At 32.4% G+C, this 20,012-nt stretch overlaps 3 protein-coding genes across 7 annotated transcripts in view; 1 reads left to right on the forward strand and 2 right to left on the reverse strand.

Moving 5' to 3' along the window:
- Positions 1-20,012, forward strand: part of LOC105455660 (centrosomal protein of 131 kDa-like) — a 77,177-nt gene that overhangs the window by 5,880 nt on the left and 51,285 nt on the right. The window contains 1 exon segment of the mRNA XM_011699147.1: positions 4,554-4,587. The gene's annotated coding sequence lies outside the window, so the exon portion shown is untranslated.
- On the reverse strand, positions 1,531-12,456 carry LOC105455659 (putative uncharacterized protein DDB_G0277255). The gene is made up of 7 exons (XM_011699146.1): positions 11,878-12,456; positions 9,757-9,828; positions 7,689-7,837; positions 6,129-6,483; positions 5,743-5,859; positions 4,073-4,282; positions 1,531-2,096 (listed from the first exon to the last, which is right to left on the reverse strand). Exons 1-7 carry the CDS (start codon positions 12,054-12,056, stop codon positions 1,601-1,603), a joined length of 1,578 nt encoding a protein of 525 aa, XP_011697448.1. The 5' UTR covers positions 12,057-12,456; the 3' UTR covers positions 1,531-1,600.
- Positions 12,528-20,012, reverse strand: part of LOC105455657 (zinc metalloproteinase-disintegrin-like brevilysin H2a) — a 30,725-nt gene continuing 23,240 nt past the window's right edge. For 2 of the 5 annotated variants that reach the window (XM_011699142.1, XM_011699141.1), the window contains exons 17-19: positions 19,900-19,995; positions 19,242-19,398; positions 13,948-14,512 (exon numbers count right to left, since the gene is read on the reverse strand). In XM_011699142.1, the coding sequence (XP_011697444.1) occupies positions 14,145-14,512; positions 19,242-19,398; positions 19,900-19,995 (621 nt within the window). In that variant the 3' untranslated portion in view covers positions 13,948-14,144. Of the gene's footprint in view, positions 12,808-13,947; positions 14,513-16,329; positions 17,163-19,241; positions 19,399-19,899; positions 19,996-20,012 lie in introns of those variants that run through there. The other 3 variants (XM_011699144.1, XM_011699143.1, XM_011699145.1) reach the window with 3 other exon arrangements.

A 20,012-nucleotide genomic window follows, 5' to 3' on the forward strand; every position in this document is an offset into this window, starting at 1 on the left:
TATGGAGGAAGGATTGTTGCGGGATTGAAGCTCGACGATCCTGGGGAAGAAAGAGTGTAAGTCTATTACAACAGATATGATTAATCATTATAGCAGCTAGAGTTAATAAAGTATATTACGCCGGCGTGTATTTTGCACCGTTTCAAATAGATAAAGCTTTTTTATTTGTTATTATTAATAAAAATTGAGTAATAATCAGGCGCCGCATATTAAACACTAAATGTTACTTTATTGTAGGCACTATTTTTAATGATAGAATAATTGCGTAACTGAGTCTACGTATATCGTATATCTTATATTATATATTGTTACACCTAGGAGACGTTTTTTAATCACTCGCGCGTTCTCGCATCCGTGCACGCGCACTAGCAAAGCCGAGGGAAATAAAAATGACATTCTTTCACTTAACAAAAGGATAACTCTCTTTATTATAACACAACAGAACGTAAAGAGATCGTTTATACAGAGTAGATCAGAGCACGTCCGAACGAGTCGACGGCTCCAAATCTCTTAGTTGACCGTTTGACAACGCACAACTCGTTGTTTAAGAAATACACGCTTTTCATTTTCTTCATCCTGTCAGCATCTCGATTTGACGTACTCGAGAGATCGACTCAGCGCGGGCATAACAATTAATAAATTATAAATAGTGCAAATACATGAATGTGTCATCTTGATTGACTAAAATAAAATTACAATATATATGAAATAAATAAAATACATATACATATATACGGGTGTAACTTAAATGACAACCACTAAGTATATAGCGCTATTCCTGATAAAAAATTGAGTCAAAAAGTCTTAAGTCTTTTTTTTCTACAATTCTTAATTATGCAGTTATTCTCCTAGTTAAACTAATCCAATCGGCGCCGTTCTTTAGACGGGTGCACATCAATGAACCGCGAGCGTAGTAGTGTGCGTGAACATAGCGGCGTGACGCGCGGCGGATCGCTCACGTACACTACTACGCGCGCGGCTCACTGATGTCCGCCCGTCTAAAAAACGGCGTAGATTGGATTAGTTTAACTTGAGAATAACTGCATAATTAAGAATTGTAGAAAAAAATGGTTCAGGACTTTTTGACTCAATTTTTTATCAGGAATAACGCTATATGATTAGTGGTCGTTATTTAAGTTACACCCTATATTATATATATTTATATGTACATAGAATTAGAAAATTAAAGATATTTTCGATTTTACCCATGCAGTCAAATGTAAATTTATATCTTTATTAAGCATAATTAATTAAATTCATGCAGAGAGATGAAATAACAAACACGGAGATTTGAGTAAATCATTTTACTAATGTTTATTAATAAACATTTCATATAGATTATTTGAATTCATTATAATTTAATACGTGTTGTTGTTGTTGTTGTTGTTCTTGTAATCGTCGCAATTACAGTTTATCGTTATTTACACTATTCAGTATAAAATGCGAGTTCGAGATTACATCATCGTCGTCATCGTCATCATCATTGTCACACCACTATACTGTTTTATTATTATTATTATTATTAATATTATTATTACGACTTTTCCCATTTCTTTCTTTTTTTTTTCTCGGACACTACCTGTCATCGATTAATTAATTATCAATGTTTGTATTCGGGAAAATGGGGGGGCAGTAGGGCAGTATTTTCGTTATCACTAGTGTTGTTGGTAATTAAATCTTTAGGGGAATCATTATTCATTATGTTACAATCTAGACTAAAGTTATCGTCTAGCGGGCGTTTGTTAATATTAGGCATGTGACTAATATCGATTCCATGAACTTCGCTTAGCGTTTGCTGTTGCTTGGATTGAGCAGATTCGACTTCGGCGTTGCTGCCGGCGTCGTGGTTGTTTTCGTTTTGTGGGGGGGATGGATAATAGCCGCGCTGCGTGATTGGCAGTTGTTCCACCGGCAGTTGGTGTTGCTGTTGTTGCTGCTGCTGCTGTTGCTGCTGCTGCTGCGCCTGTTGCTGCACCGGCATCGCAGGCGGCGGTGGTGGCTGCTGCGGCGGCCGGTGCTGCACTCCTCCTCCTCCTCCTCCTCCATCCTCACTAGTCCACCGGGCTACTTGTTGTTGAGCTTGAATAAATGCATCACTAGAAAATAATAAGATTACACGAGCCCATTGGATCTAGTCCACCGCCACTAATGCTGCATTCGAATGCACGACGTAACAACATTCATTGTCAGTAAACGGAGCGAATGGTGAAACCAGTCGACCCAGAAGCGGGAGCTGTTAATGTATACGTGATTATTCTTTAGGAGCTTTGTAATTAGGCCGCTAATGTGTGATAAAAAAATTTATAATAGTATTTATATAGAAAGGAGTAGTAGACAGAATTGACAAATCAGCAAATGTTCTTAATTGGAAATTTTGATGAATTAATAATTGAAAAATTGTACCCATGATGAGTAAATTGTATCAAAATGTAATTTTTATGATATAATATTTAATAAGTAATATAATTGTATTACTAAATTAATTATTGCTTATTCATGGGCGTAAAAAGTTGTAGGAATTCTTTCTACATAAAGTTTTTACGTATACTAATTTATGTATTTTATTTGGATTAATCATATCTAAATAATAAAGATTAACGCAAAGCTAATTTTTTTTTTAATTAAAAATATAAATTCCAGAAGTTATCAATTAGTAGTTAAAAGAATATATTGTTCAATATATATTTTATAATAATTTTTATAATAATCAATGATAATTTGAACTAGACCTGCATGTAAGTCATGAATAATACAATTAAATTCAAGACAAAGATGTTCTTGAATTTAATAATTTTTATAATTTTATAATGTTTGACTAATTTTACACGAGAAAATTCATTTCATATAATGATTTATCTTAGCTCTAGTTAGATTCAAGTTAGGCTCTATGGAAGAAATCACGTACACACATTATAAATTGAAAAGTTAATTAAGACATTTAAAGCGCGTGCGTAGCCTCGTGACTCATCACTACGATTGCTATTTTAATTCAACATTCCTTATACACATTATCAACGAAGAGAAATTTCAGATAAGGATAAGTGCGTACATCGATCACAATGTTTAGATGATCATTTCATTGCGCGAAATAGATTGGATAAAGTCTCTTAGAGTCGCTTGAGAAATTGAGAAATTCATCTATCACAGTTTAACGAGTTTTTGCAATGCAAAATGCTAGAAGCGACATGCACGAGATTTCATAATCATGAGTTCTGTTAAATGTCCCAGATCTGTTTAGGTTCATTAATCAATTGCGTGAAAGTTAATTGAAAATAAAAAAAAAGATTAATTGATTATAAAGCGAAAACTGTCAATGTTTAATTTCTATGCTATTTGGAGAAGAGTGTCTAATAGATTTGGGACGTATTTTGTATCTCGAGTTCACTAGCCACACATGTGTGTTGTTATTGTTTAGAGCAACATTCATACAATGCAGAAGCAAACGAAAAAGCATGCAGACTTTCGTGTGCACTTAGCTTCTCTCTGCAATATTTTATACGTTGCATTATTCTTAACAAACTGCTTTATTAATTCAATCTGCGATGCAATTGCAAACGCTGCAACTGCGGAATTAAATATTGTATGCCGAGTCCATTTATACTTTACGTAGTTTTCAGATTCTCCGGCCAGTAGTATTGCGATTTTCACAATACTCCCAATTTTCTGTTTTACGTATTACGTCATTCTCCCGAATATCCGCGAAAACAGAAAAATCTTTCTAACAAATTACAAATTCAGCTTTCTTTTCTAAATCTAAAATCCTGCCTCCTCTCGGATCGCTATTTAAATTGCGCCTTTCACTAATGTGCGGTACGACATACGATTTTAAACACTGTTTACAATCATTCTGATGTTCAGCTTCATCGACATTTCGATTCAATTTTCTTTTCGCAAACGACAACACATGCACCATCCTTATCTGAGACATATGTGAGTTATTGTGGGATTCGTGATATAGAGGGAGCAGACGTGATACAGACGTGAGCCGATATAACGTGTGTGTCTCGGTGACAGTGAATAATTGCTACTAGTGAAGCCGCAGGGTTTTTCGTGACGCATATTCTTGCAATACCTTTCACAATCGGGTGTTTCACCCCTAGTATTTGAGCCTCTGTCAGGATCGGCAGTTTCATAGATACCCTCGTCCTCAAGGTGCATTTGATGGGAGTGTTGATGGGTGTGTTGATGATTGCCGTAAGGACTTCGGGACGTCGGTTGACGGTATCTACCGTAGACGAATCTACTAGCGTCCTCGTCGCGGCCGCGGCTACATCTTCTGCTTCTACGTAGGAAATCCAATCAATTCCTGTATAAGTCCACGGGTCTACGCGACACTTTCACTCACGCGGAGCATTCTATACGCTATTCGGAATTTAATTTCTGTTGCTAGATACTTGAGAATTTAATTCAGATATTACATATATAAAATTTAATTTATAAAGAAAATAAACGCGGGCCGTTTATCTCTATTTGTTCTATTTTCTTTTAATTAATTGTTTATATGCTTTTTGTGTAACTTATAATATAATCAGTTATGTTTTTTAATCTTCCAGAATGCGGCAACAGCGACATTCACACCTGGTATCGGTAAGTCAATTTTACTTTTGCTAAAAAGTTTATTTACAATTCTGCTGCTATTCGGCGCCTCAATAATATTTTAATTAGATCACAATTATTATTGTAATTAAACTTTTTATGTCGATCATTTAGTATAAACAGACTCCGCATCTTATGCCTTTTGAGTAAATTTTTCTATGCGTAAATACTTAATAATGATTTATTATTACCAAGTGTGTATCCCTTTTTCTCTCTCGTTATCCCCTTGCGCGTGTTTTACTGTAATCTACGGTTTCACAAAACATCGAATATGGTGTCTGATATACATAAATAAATGCGTCGAGTCTGACAGCCTTTTGATGCGCAAGATAGGAAGCAGAATAAGATAATAAATTAACCCTCTCATTGTATATTAATAATTATTTCCATTACTTTTATACAAAATGCATCAATTTGCATTATTTTTTTGTTTTTATTTCTTGCTTTTTTATTTACTTTAAAACATGAAGCATTATATAATTTTGCATACGTAATTCTCTATGAAAAATTAACTTGGTTTTTGAAGATTGGAGATTAAAATATACAATAAAAATATACGATATTGGAAGTAATGAACAAAGAATATATAGTATATATAATATTAATTATACATATACAAAAATTATTAAATATAATAAATTATTATACAAAAAATTGTTAAATATAAGAGTTACATTCAAATTAATGTTAGAATGAGATAATAAAATTGATTTGAATTTTTAAAAGTGTAATTTAGATATTTATAAAAATGTTATGACAATTTGCTATTGCAATTAACGGCATATGAGAGGGTTAAGATAATAAATTTGCGAAAGAGAAGATAGTAAGCGATTCACAGTGAGAGTTATGGCAGCGTGTGAAATGTCTGCTGACAATAATTGTGATTAACAAAGTATGAAGAAGCTCAAACGTATTTAGCCAATCGTTTCGATAAGAATACACCGTTGAATTAAAAACAAATGTCTAATTTACAAAGTATTGCTAAAACGTCTAAGAATATTTTTCGTGTACTGCGTAATAAACATCCTTGTAGTTTGAAATTATCATCTCGATGTTAAGTCGAAATTAACGCTCATTGTTCTGAGTTGAGTTTTAAAAAGCTTGCCTGTCATAAGCGCGCGTAATTTTTCTCTCATAAGTTCTTACCCTTGTGATGACTCGCTACAAACAGAAGAATCGATTTTGTAATGACGATCCGGTTCGGTCTCGGATGTTCGAATCTCTTCGGAACCGCTCGGACTCATCTGGCTAGTCATGTAGGGTCTGATAACAGGATTAATTATTGATATCTTTTTGATTAAAAAAAAACGAACATCAGACTTGATTATAAAAATCAAACAGTCGATGAGTGCATAGTGTTGAAGTTAAAGACAATTCATAGTTCCAAGGTCAAAATTTATTTTGCGATCTGAGATTTTAGTATATCGATATTTAAAATTCAGTATTTAAGAACCTGTAAAGGATCTAAAAATTTCCGAAGCACGCGAAAGAAACAATAATTTTGATATATTGTTATATATAAAGATTTGTACCTCGCGGTTGCTCGGTGCTCAAGTTGACGAATGAGATCCTCGAGATTGCGTATACGAATGGTGCCGCACGGCGGCTGCAGCTCCACGTCGTCTTCCTCTTCCTCTTGTCCGTTATCGATGCCGTTGTCCTGACCATCGGTGTCCTTGCGATACATGTCGGGATATCCGCACTCGGCCAGCGACTTGCGTATCACGTCCTCGTCCAGGAGATTGCTACTGCCCGACGGGGTGCCCACGAGATCGCGACGGCTCGCCGCGCCCGCCGCGGTCTTCAGCACCTCGATTAGATCATCGTGATAGCCATTCAAATGATTCAGAGTTCTTTCCACGTGCTCGATCGTACCTCCACCTAGTCCTGGCAAATACGTGACTCGTGAGTTACCGCTCCATAAACAAAAAAGACTTTCGGTGGTGCAGTTTGCATTATCCTTTCGTGCGCAGGTCTTCCTTTCCATTTTTTCTCGAAATTAATAAATTCCTCTCGCGTGCATATTCGTGAATTATTGATACCTATTAGTAATAATTAGTAATATTTGTTTGTAATCCACATTTCCTTACTAGCTTTTATAAAAGATAAATATGATCCTAGTCTGTTTTATTATATTTGTATATAATAAAATAATAAATTGGAAATTTGGAGAATTAGCGCACGAAAGAGTTAAGTGATTATAAAGTCTTTTAAAAAAATCCTTTTATGAAGTTCTGTATTAACCCCTTATATCTAAGATAGATGATATTAAATCCCAAGTTATTAATTATTAAATCTTTTGTGACGTTAATTTTTATAAATACGTATTGAATTAATTTGTATTTGCTAACCGTTTTTACTTAGTGATAAAAATGAAGCATGTGAGAAACTGATTTATAAAGGGTTAACGTTCGTGAAGAATCGATGCAAGAAGTTCGAACTCGCAAGGGACGAAAGACAACCGAGCATGTAGTATGCGCGAGATTGTACATAATTTCTTTAGACACACGATCGCTTGAAAATTAATATTAATCTCTGCGTATAAAATGGAAAATATGGCTATTTAACTTTGCAAGAAACTAAAAATACTTTTTTGATTCAATAACATGTTAAAAGAACTATATATACTTTAATTTCCATACCTTATATGTATAATAAATTATAAAAAACAATAATAATAATTGTAAAATTAAACGACAACAATTCGTACTAGCGTAATTTTCTAAATAATTATTTTTCTAAAAGTGACATTATGAGTGTATATTTTCTAAAGTAACATTTTAAGAATAAAAAATAGTATATTTATTGATATTTTTTAAGATTGAAATATAAGATTGGCTATTATTCAAAATAATTTTGGAGTACAAGTAATGAAATTAAAATCTTTGGTTAGAGAATTCTTTTTTTATAACAATGAATTTTATTATTGCAACATTGTGTGATTGTCTGCATATTGTCGAGCTACAAGTTCGGCTAGCTTTCGCTTGATCTTTCGACTCGCCAAAGTTCGAGCTTCCTTCAGCTATTCTTCACGGGTTATCGTGAGTCATCACGCTCACTTGTTGTGTTACAACTATCAGGCATTACAATACCGTAACCACCGTGTTTCTTTAAAATTCCCTTCTCAGGCAACTTTGTGAGATTGTTTGGTGGGAGATCAATGAAAGAGACAACCTCCTCTGCTCCCGTACCTCCATCTTCCTCCTCCACGCCGAGCCTCTTCGGCTGCGGTTTATGCTCCCTGAAAGATCGATCAGATCTATGTCGGTATTTACTAATACCTTGTGTTAACTTTCGTCTCCGCGAAAATAAATGTGCAGAAATTTCGTGTTAATCTTTTAAAAGTATTAGAACATAAAACGAAAATAGATCTTGAACCTTAAACTCTCCCAATCATAACTGCTCTTCACAGTAACGTGACATTAAACTATCGGTTTATAAACATTGTTTTATAAACCGAAATAAGATAAGGATATACGAAGTTAAGTTTGCAGATTCCATGGAACATTGTCATTAACATATATCATACATACACATACATACACACACGTACATACGGACCGCTTAATATGATTATTGCCTGCATTTTTTTTTAAATTAAACAGGTATTATAAATCTGACAATAATTGATAAGAAACAAATTGTTTAATTGCAGTTAATGATTTTTATCTATATATAGAGGGACATAAATTTCGAAAAATTTTGATTTAGTTATTAACAATTAATGCTTTTATTATTCGAATAATAAATAGATATTATAATCATAAATATTTGCAATAATTGCTGCAATTTTTATATTTGAGAATCACATTTTTTTGTTAATTGCGGTAACTATTGCAATTATCCTATCATTGTCTGATTGCGAGAATGAACGGTGATAAATTATTTAATGATGTTTTTGCGATGAAAGAGATGCTAAATGAAAAATTCCTGAGTGAGTGTCTTGGGTTTATTATAATTAACGACTGGCGATATTTAGCTGTACACATAGTACCCCAGATTCACCAACTATCTTTTTGAAAAGAAGACAATGCGGATGATACTGGGATACTTTAAGCGGCATCTACAATGGGCAGTAGCAGTAATAGATTAAGGAGTAACATGTCAAAGTAAGCTGGTTTTTCGGTGTAATAGGGCGTAGAGTAAGTCCGTAAGCGAAATAGTTGAAATCTATTTCCTACTGCTACTTTTTTACTTCAGCCAATGAGATCTCAGCAGTAGCACGAAACGCGCGCAATAGGAGCCAATGCAATTTTCACATTGGTTTATTTTAATCTTTATTTATATGTCTTCTCTATATGTAGATTCTCGGACATAAGGAGACTTTAATCCTACAATTTACTCTTAACTCTTACTCTTTAATTCATTACTGCTACTGCTTATTCTAGACGCCGCTTTATAAGTGCACCTATTATCATGCGATGAACAAAAAAGTTACAGCAAAATAAAATAATAAACATTTGAATGCGATAAGCATGCGAGGATCGAATCGTTCATATTCAGTTCGACCGCAGCGTGTGTGTTGCAAAATCAGCTGAATTATTAAAAACGTGATTGTGCAGAAAATGGTTTCGTGCGAAATACAAGAAGAGAAATGAAGGACGTATTCGGGGCCGGATTAATAAACATAATTACATACAAAGAAAAATTTTGACTCTAGATTCTTAAAATCTAGATTCATAAAAATTTACGAAGCTACGATTATAACAACCGTAACGCGACGATATTAATGTCTTGTGTCTTTAAGACGCAGATGGATCGCCGATCGAGAATTGCAGCGATCGTTGACAAAATCATGATCCAAGTAAGGAATAAATATTAAGATGGCAACGGATTAAAATTACTATAGATTAATATTGTTACGAATGCAATGTACAAAAAATCTTACATGAATATTATTTTACTTTTTTGCTTTTACCGAATTTTAATTAATAATTATCACATAAGTGATCTATTGAAATTTCTATGACTAATAAAATACTAGAACGTTTCATTTTTGTTAATTGCAATGTATTCTTAACTGGCAACCGTTAATTAAAGAATGTCATCAAGATGAATTTCTTTTTTTTCAATGGATTGTCTTCGAGGGGAAGATAGTAAAAATTCCTTGATTGGATCAAACCTGATAGTAAACATGACGGCGACACACATGAGACTTACTTGACTCTTGGCCCGTCGGCGGTGACGACGTTATTCGGGTGTCGAAACAGCACGCGCTGGGTCTCGCCGCGGCTAGAAATATACTAATATAGGCATGCCGCGGCTATTCTTACTAACCCTCAACTACCATGTGCACCGTTCGTTTAACCCGCTTTTAATTTTGACTCCATTAAGAAACGTGTTCCTTCTTCTATTATTATAACACAGTCACAAAGTTTAGTTTTCTATTTTTGAAACAGTTTATGAAATGACACACTATATTGTTAGAAAATGCTTGTTAGAAAGTGACATATTGGCATTGCAATAAAACTTATAGATATTATATAGTTGATATAATTTTTATATGAATTTTCTCTCTTATCTTCTTTATATTATAAATAATCAGAGTAATGAGTAATTTATTTATTATAATTATTTCCGTTAGTAATCTACACACATTACATTAAAAGATTATCATAGACTATTTTGACGATCAAAATTATCTTAACTAATGAAAAGTTCAATAATTTAGGAAAATATTTTGCCCAGTTTCTGCAATAAATCAAACAAATAAATAGAATTGTAAATTGTATATTTGTCAACATGTTTAAATAAAATTACTTCTGCACGAAAATCAGCGCTGCACTTTTCATAATAATTGAGGGTTAATAAAATTCTGTGAGTGTAATGCTATCTTTCACTTTTTTACTTGCGAAATAAAAGAAATTGATCGAGCGTGGCTCGTAATTTTCTGTCGTTCGCGCGCTTCGATTTTATTATCAAGATAAACTCGTTTAAGAATTAAATAAATTATATATAGTTTATTATTACAAGATTTATTTTATCAAATTCCAACTGCTGGCTTAAAATTTCTGGATCAGATTTATAAAATGTTGCAACTTGATATTGTAATTTAAATTATTATCAATCTGTAACGAACCAGAAACGAAGCTTTGTGAAAGAGAAACTCATCTCATGAAAATATAATAATTTTATAATAATTTCATTTCTTTTTGATATATAATAATCCATTATATCTGCATATTTTATTTTGTAATTTCATATATTCGATTAATTCATAAATTCGATATTTTATATTTAGAGATTTAAAATGCAATTAACAGTATTGGGAAGATTGTTAGATAAAGCGCATACTAAAGCTTGTGTGAAGTTTCGGAGTCGAGATTTACCTGAAATAAAAAGGTATCGAACTCCAAAGTCACATTAATTCAAGCAAACTTCAGCTCACTTCTTACAAAGCAGCTCGCGCATTTTCAATAATAAGCGTAACTTGTTATACAGAATAGGCCAAAAATACCATTGAAAAGCGATACAAAAGAAGAATTGAGAATTTACTGTTTTTCTTTAAAAAATATCACAAAACTTATTTTGAATTAGTTATTTAGTTATAGTGAATTAATTATTCATCGATAATTTTTGGCCTTTCTTGTAGCTATCTAAATTACAAGAATATACTGCGAACTTCGTTCGTCGTAATAACGATGCTCCTCGAAAACGATCGAACGACAGAAGCATCTCGAGCTGCAATAAATCCTACACCATACACCGATAAACGCATGATATTTAATTAACACTTGTGGGACGAATTCTGGGATAGTTTAACGTCGCGATGGTTTAAAAAAATATATGTTTAACATGCACTTTAAGATTTGCCGATTGTGTAAGAAATGACGGAGAATATGATGAGAAATGAGATAAGATGTAATGGGATGCTCTTATTACTAATGTAAATTCTTGTTAATATAATAATTTGTAATCAATTATAAAGTGTAAATAATTATACTTTTTAATATAACTATAACCTTTATGAAATTTTTAATAAGAGAAAGATGTAACCATTAGTTCACTGGAAACATTAAAATCGTAAAAAAAAGAAATTATCTCGCTTGCAATTTGCTTTAAACTTTTTTTCTAACGTCTACTATAATTTTAAGAATCGAATCTCTACTTCGTACATTTATGGGAATTTCACTTTAAAGATTTGATTTTGTGGCGAATTCTCTATATACTTTACCCATTTCTTGCAAAACTCGTTAATTTTCGACAAGCTCTTCCAACGTAATCTTAAAAAACTCTCTGGAATCCAGACTAGCAAAATAAGCAACGAAATGACCGCCGTACCTGTACTGAGGCATACTGCCGAAAGTGAGGATCTTGTTGACCGTGTCCAATGCCGCAGCTTCCGCATGATGATTACCGGAAACGCCGCTGTAGCTCTTCTGCTGCGGCTTTTTCGAGTATGGCGGGTCGTACTTCTGGACGGTGCTCTTCCTTCTGCGAAAAATTCGCCCATTACGCATAGCCTGTTACTTTTATATCGCGGGAAAAAGTGATAAAGCGCATGCAAGCTAGAGAAAAAGTATTCGTTCGAAAAGTACGGATAATTTTCAAGGTATTAACAATGTTAAAAGGGATTATCATTGCATGGACCGATTAATTTTGTTATTAATTATTAGCGTAACTGCCAGTGTACGATTTAGTTTGAAGTTAGTTATATTAAAACAATTTTATCTAATTGTTAATTAGATAAAAGCAAAAAGTTACCTGGAGTAACTGATGTAGAATACTGAATTTGTTATAAAAATACAGAAAGAAGATTGGTAACATACAAAGTTCAAAGAATTTGTCGAAAATTCGATAAATCAAGAATCCAAATTAAAATATAAACTTTGTTTATGTAATAAAAATTTAATACAAAATTTTCTTTTGATATTTGTGTAAGAAAATTTCATATTAAATTTTTATTATATATATGTATAATTTATTTTAAATTAAATATTAAAATAAATAACAATCTTCTAATACTATCAACAATATTAATCAAATCTTAAACATTATCGTCATTGATGTCTAATACAATATATGTAGCTCATAATTATTAATATTCAGCAATGTTTAATTCAATATTCTGCGATGATTGTTCTTATTTATTTATCTTGACATACGAGTCCACCGGTGCAAATGAACATATGGTCAATAATCATGGAACAGGTGGTCGATAATCCCTCTTAAACTGGCGGATGAGGTTCATCAGAGTCTACGTACATAATTCTGTGATCAAAAAATGTTTACAAATAACATAAGCATTATAAGCAAAATTTGCATTTGCTCAACGGTCGATCTACATTCTTATGGAAGTCAACGGATCCTCTTGACATGCAAAATTCCGAAGCAAAACAGTTAATAACCAGTCAATTGGTACGTTTGCAGCTACCCTTACAGGGATCACCCTCCGCTGCAGTACCCATTAACTAATTAGTAAAAGACAAAAAGACAAGTTTAACTCTAAACAGCATTAAAATATAGCAGCGAAGAAACTTTTGAAAATATTTACCAAGATAATATTATCGCTTTTATTCATGACGCCGCGTTTTGATAATTACATAAATTGTTTTTACAATTATTATTCCAAAATTAAAACTATTGTAATCTTTCTCAGAAAGAAAGATACTATATGCTGCTTTGGGTTAAACGAATAAGACAATAAGTTAAGCTTAATAATAAACATTGAATTTTATAAAAGGATAATATTTCACTTTTTTGAGTATTGTAACAATTTTTTTCTTGTCAAACAAAAAGAAATCTTAATATTAAAATGTGCAATTAAATAGAAAATATTTAAATATTTTAGATGATGTTGATATAATTGTTGATATAAATATTTCAGTACTAATTATTGTGCTCAGGGGCAAAGTTCGTAATATTTTGCATATACAATTCTTCTTATCATTAGGAAAGAGAATGAAAATCATGATGGAAAAAATATTAAAGAGTGTAAAAGAGTATAAAAGTATAAAAGTATAAAAGAGATACAAAAAGGTATCAAGTCTAATGGCATGAATATATGCATGTACATATGTATAAATGCATAAAGAGGGTAGCGGAAAGAGCGTATGATAGTAGCAAAGTTTTATTCTTCGACCAATTTATAATTAGACTTCTTAACAAGCGGTTTAATCAAAACTTTTATTTGCGACAGTCCTTTAATTAATTATTGCAAAATAAAATTTACTAATTCAGACAAAAACGTTAAGATAAAAACGATTTTTTAAATTTAATTTCTAAAATATATTAAGTTATTTTAAGAACTAAGAATTATAGTTTAAAACGTAAGTAATGATTTAAAGAATATAAAAATTATGTTAATTGAAAAATATTGAGCTTTATCAAGAGAAAGAGGAAGAGAGAGAGAGAGAGAGAGAGAGAGAGAGAGAGAAAGTAAGTGCGAAATATATGATGTTAAATATATTAACTAAATTATTAATCGATTATGAAATAAAGATGAAATTACATATCATGTAATTAAATTACACGAATAATTGAGATTTTAAGATTTTATTAATGCTCACTGCTATAAATACGGAAGCTATGAACATTAAGCAATGAAATTATTTGCTGAGAAAAGAAGCTGCATTACAAATTTGCCAAAGAACAGCGTGCCACTCGCATACACTCCTTCCATACCTTGCAGCATGTACAGAAGTGGAGACAGAAAGAGAGAAAGAGATAGAGAGAAGAAAAATAAGAAAGATGGAAAGAGAAAAAGAGAGAAAAATAAAAAAGAGAGAAGTAGGACATAAAGAGAAAAGTTCTACTTGTATGTTTCTGCACACTAACCTGAGACAGAGGGAGAAGTTTTTATGTACTACGACTGACCTGTAGCAGAGAGCCATCAGAGCAAATACTACGAAAACACCCCCTACCACCGACATGAGCATACCAACTAAAAATACAGTGTTAGAGCCGTGGTAGTTCTCTGTATGCGTATTGTATGTATGTAATTCGTCGTCATCACCGTCATCATCATTAGCATTCATCATCATCATCATTATCATCATCATCATCATCATCATCATCATCATCATCATCATCATCATCATCATCGTCATCATCATCATTGTCACCGTCAGATGTGGCGGGCCATCATTTACGCCATGAATGGATTATTATTTGTTCGTTTATCGATTTTTTTTGTTTTACGAAACGAGGATTTACACCATCGCAGTTTACGCAGTGCAGGAGGGTGGTTCGATTCGGTATTTTCGTATCCGAGCGTCCCACAGCATGCAGACAGACAGAGATGGCAGACAGAAACAGACAAGAAACAGAGAAGCCAATATCAGCACGTGAAGAGAGACATACATTCATATATGTATTATTATATACGTAGACAATTACGATCTATGTGATACAGAATGTTTATTCTTAAAGTAATGCAATCGAAATTTTACTTATATTATTATTAAAATTATGAATACAATAAGATTAAGTGCGATTCATTTTAATACATATTAACTGAATTATATTTTGCGGGATACTCATTGTTATAACAAATAGAGAGTAAAATTCGAGTTGCATCTCAGAATAAGCATTCTGTGTAGCATTGCCAAATTATTAAACTTCGTGACCAAAAAAATATAGACGCGTCAGGTTTCGCGTGTTTCAGCAATAAAAAATAAAAGTCTGCAAGAATTTGACGTTACAAAGTTTCATAATTAGGGCAACAGTATGCTCGATAGATTTTCAGAATTTTCTTAGAAAAATTTGAAAATCTATGTATCTTAGTTGTCAAAGATCTAAATCAGCCTAACTCAGCCTTTAAAGATCCTATGAGTAATCTGTACAGATTCATGAATCTGTCAAGATTTCAAGAAGCTATAGAGTTCAACATCTAGGGACACAGAAATCTGCAGATCTCAGTACCCAAGGATACAAAGATCCAAAGACGGCTAGATCCGCGGATTTCAAAATCTAGGGATCGCGTAATCCTAGTTACCCTGCCCTCGTGTTCTCTCTGGAAAAAGGCAGTTCTGTTAACCCTTTCAGTTCTAAATATATTTCTTTAATTATATATATAATAACAGATATCTATAAGTAAATTAAATATATAATAGGGAATTATAAAATGTATCTTGCGAACAATTGCCGAAAGGGTTAATCGCATTACTTAACTCGTCGGTTTTGCACAAAGAATCTGTTTCGTTGATTTGAAAAAAAAATCGATTATTCTAACTTGCAAGCTTTCGCCAAGTTGCATACAGTTATTAATAATTGATGATGTCCAAGTTCTTCGCTAATCAGCTTCTTTCATGCTTTCATAGGGCATACAAGCAGCTGGCACATTGTATAGTTTTTTTGACGTCGCTTTTTGAGGGACGACCAGAAATTCTTAAGTATGTTACCATTACTTGACAGAATTTGTTATTTTCGTTTTGATATATAAATATGTAATAATCTGAAGAAAATGTAAATTTATCAGTAAGTTTAAAAAGAGATAAAATATTAATATTTTAAATTTTATGAAAAATTTATATTTATTTTAAGTTTTTGTCTAATTGTTTAAAAATTATGTTTTCTCACCGATTTTTTAACCCGTAGCCACATTTACGAAGCTATCATTGTCATCCCTCGAAACGCGATAATTACTAAGAGATTTTCGCTTGAACAACATAGTCACGATCATAAATCACTATGCCATGAGCACATCCATAGCACACACCACATAGTGACAATATTATTTATATATATAAATATATAATATATATAAAAAAAAGGTGTATACATATATATTTATGTTGTCATGTATGCGAGCGATTCAGACGCAAAACCAGCTGCATTCAATTTTCATATTCAAAATTCATATTGATAAATACAGCTGTAAATAGTGGAATTCTTAAAGATTGAGAATTCAGAGAGCTACTTTAATTGATAATAAATACATTAATTAATAATAAATACTAAAATATTAAACAATTCTATTTAGAATTAGAAATTAGCTGTATGTTATCTAAATTATTTAAGAGATCCAAAGTAACTTAGAAGCACAGGAAGCTTCATGAAGCACAGGAGTATAGTGTAATAGGAACTAAACAATCTCGAATTCGTAATATGTAGGACACCTTGCTCTTCTGAGGAACTCCTTAGCAAGGAATCTAGGATGCCGGTGGTAACTAGAATCTCAGCGAACCGAAAGCTAAAGCATGAAGAGTCTAAGGACGCAAGCAATCTAAACTACGAAGCGCATAACAGGATCCAAGGGGAGAGATTGCTTATATAAGTGATTTTCTGCAACTCATTCGGAAGTGCCAAAAAAGAAGAGCAAGTGAAAGGCCGAAGATAAATAAGAGACATCAACGTATAAATAACTCTCTTCGCTATCGCGTCGTCGTGAGCTGAACGCAGCGAGTTTTGTTTTCTGCAACTCTCGCGTTTATACGTGTAATAGGTGAACATCGAGTAGAATAGGCTAAGAGTGATCGATATTATGACGGCCGCGTGCGATGCCTCCTCATCATCATCATCATTATCATCATCATTATCATCATCATCCAGCTAGCCACGAATTACGACGAAGACGAAGACGACAGGCCTTGATCGCGGGCGATCTGTTCTCGCTGTTACTGTACCTGTAGCAAACAGCCATTAGTGCAAAAGAAATGAAGACGCCCGTCACCACACCCACCAGGATCACTACCATCAATCCCGTAGAGAGATTGTTGTTGGTGCCTCCTGAAATGATCAAGGCATTTTGTATCCCGCCGCGTGCGGCGCGCACGTGTGTGACGGTGTCTTGTTTTGTTGTGTACGTGAATGTGTAGCAGTCGCGTAGTAGTGGCAGCCTAATATGCAAATTACATCGTCACTTTAATCGTAGAACTTTGTAACTCCAAGGATTCTAAGATTTTCCATGATCTAAGATTATTTATGCTCACTGAAAAATTGACAACCTTGAAGATTCATTACCTCAAAAGCTTAGAAAGTTCTATGATTATTAGGAGACGACTGTCTTTTATATATATATTGCTTTTAATATGTACATCGCTATTAATAATTCTTAATCTAAGAAAGGGAAATACAGAGAGCTAGGGATTAAAAAAAAAACAAGAGAATCTGAATGTCTGAATTTCAGAATTTAACAAATCCATCTAAAAATGTAAAAAAAAATCAAAATAATATTCCTATTTTTTTTAACAATAAAATGACCTAAGAGTGTTTTATCGCTTAAGGGATAAAAGCGGGGATGTCGCATTTGAGAGGACCGAGAAAATATAATATTAAAAGGATATTACAGGATATATAAGAGGATCCTTCTTTGTCACTTTCGCTTCTCTTAAAACGAAATCGAGCTTGATTATCGCACAATATATGAGTTCGCATACGCATCCGGATTTTATGTGCACAGCTGATAGTATGACCCCAAAAAATCCTAACTCTACCTTATCGCGAGCCTAAAGTTGATTGGGACGATTGACTGGACCCATATTGCTAGAATTGAAAGTACAGTAGACTTCCTTTATCGGAAACGATATTATTTCCAGCCTAAACCGTTTTTCGAATGAAAAAAAACTTATCGCTGATCGAATTTTCGATTTAGAAAGATCGTAGCTTCAATCAGTATATTCTCTACATGGGTTTTTAAATACATTTTATTTTATTTATTTCCGATTAAATTAACAAATATTTATCTGGAGTATATTATTTCAAAATTGTAATTTTATTTGTATAGTAATTACTGTTATACTAAATGCACTCTTTCAGATAAAAATTTCACAGTCTTTTATTTAAAAATTAGAATAAATTAAATATGATATCGGGAAAATGGTGATAATTACAATTTTGTAATAATTGTTATTTTTTTATTGAATTATATGCTTGTATTATTATTGAATTAAGTTTTGATCAAGGCTAACAATTTAACGGAAGTCTGCTATACTGAATGACAATTAATAATCGTCAAATAACTTGATGATTAATAATGGTAAAATACGAAAACAAATATTACGGCTACTCGAGTATATTTTTATAACGCTTAAATTCTACGATATAATTAATGGGATTATTGGTGTTGCCCCTGCCGCTCCTACTTATTTTCTTGTATTTTAATAATGTTATAAATAATAATTATTAAATAACGCGTTATATAATTGTATCGAGAACTTAGTTCAAAAAGCAGCAGTAATAATATTTCTAATTTTATGCAAAATGCATTTTAAATATTTATAACATTTTTAATTAATTCGTAAAATGGCGATGTTAAAATTTTTATTTAAATTTTTGCATAGAAAGCGTATTTTGATCATATTTAAAGAATTACAATGTAAAAATTTCTTGCATTCAAAATATTCTAAATTATGCATACAAATTTTAGTTTAAATATTTATTGATTTACTGTCTTTTTGAAGTGAGTCATCGATATAAGAATAATAATGATTGTATAACAGCATGAATAATTTTTTTTTCACACAGCAAACCCTCCAGAAAGCATGTGTGCATTAAGCATGTATGCGTAATAATTGAATTTGGATAATAGATAAAAGTTGTAAAGAAGTAGATGCTGTGTTGATCTGTACGCCTGCTAGAGGGTCAATTATAATAACGTTAAAAAAAAGATCTGCAAGAACAATGGCGCATCAATTTCCCGCTTTTATCCTTTAAATTAAATAACAATTATGAGAGAGATTTATATGTGAGAAGCCGCGGCTTACCGTAGGGGGTCTCTTTCTTTTCCAGTTTAGAATCAGATTTATGTACTACTTCAGGTGTGGGTGTTGTCGGCGATAACGTCGGGATAGATTGCTCAATGGAACAGTCCGGTCCGCTCCAACCGGGGAAGCAGTAACACTTATTAACGTTCGTACACACCTGCGAGAAATAGTAATTTTATATAATATTATAAATAATTTAAAAAATATTAGAAATTTTCGAGATTTAACATAAATTATTAACGTAAATGCTCTATGTTGCGTATGTTGCATCAAAGATGTACCAAGAATGTAATTTTTATTTTATACTACTGAATTAAAAAATCTTATTTTTTGACATCGTTCTAATTTTAGTCGAATATTATAATAATATTTTAAGATCGAACTTTTCAGATATGTAATTCAAACATATCTTCGTAATTTCAGAATTATTATTTATTATTATCGTTTTTATTAACGCATGCACAGCTGTAATTTTCTTATTTTTCTAAAATTAGAAGCCGGATGCAATAAATTTAAATCTACAGCTGATTGCCACAGTGTTTTGTCATTAAAATAAGAATAAAAATTATAAAATTTGTTTCAAAATATCATATTTGTAATTACTTGTTGTTTAAAACTGAAGCAACATTGCTTTAGATTTTTAATGAAATATACTTACGCCATTTCCCGAGCATTCTTTGTCGTCGTGATTGCTGGGACACTTTTCTTGATCGATGTATGGAAACAAACTTGTGCAAGTTTGATTTACGCAAATCTAGAATGCATGGTTGA

This window comes from Wasmannia auropunctata, unplaced genomic scaffold (assembly GCF_000956235.1).
Source record: "Wasmannia auropunctata unplaced genomic scaffold, wasmannia.A_1.0 LD335888.1, whole genome shotgun sequence".
Lineage (NCBI taxonomy): Eukaryota > Metazoa > Arthropoda > Insecta > Hymenoptera > Formicidae > Wasmannia > Wasmannia auropunctata.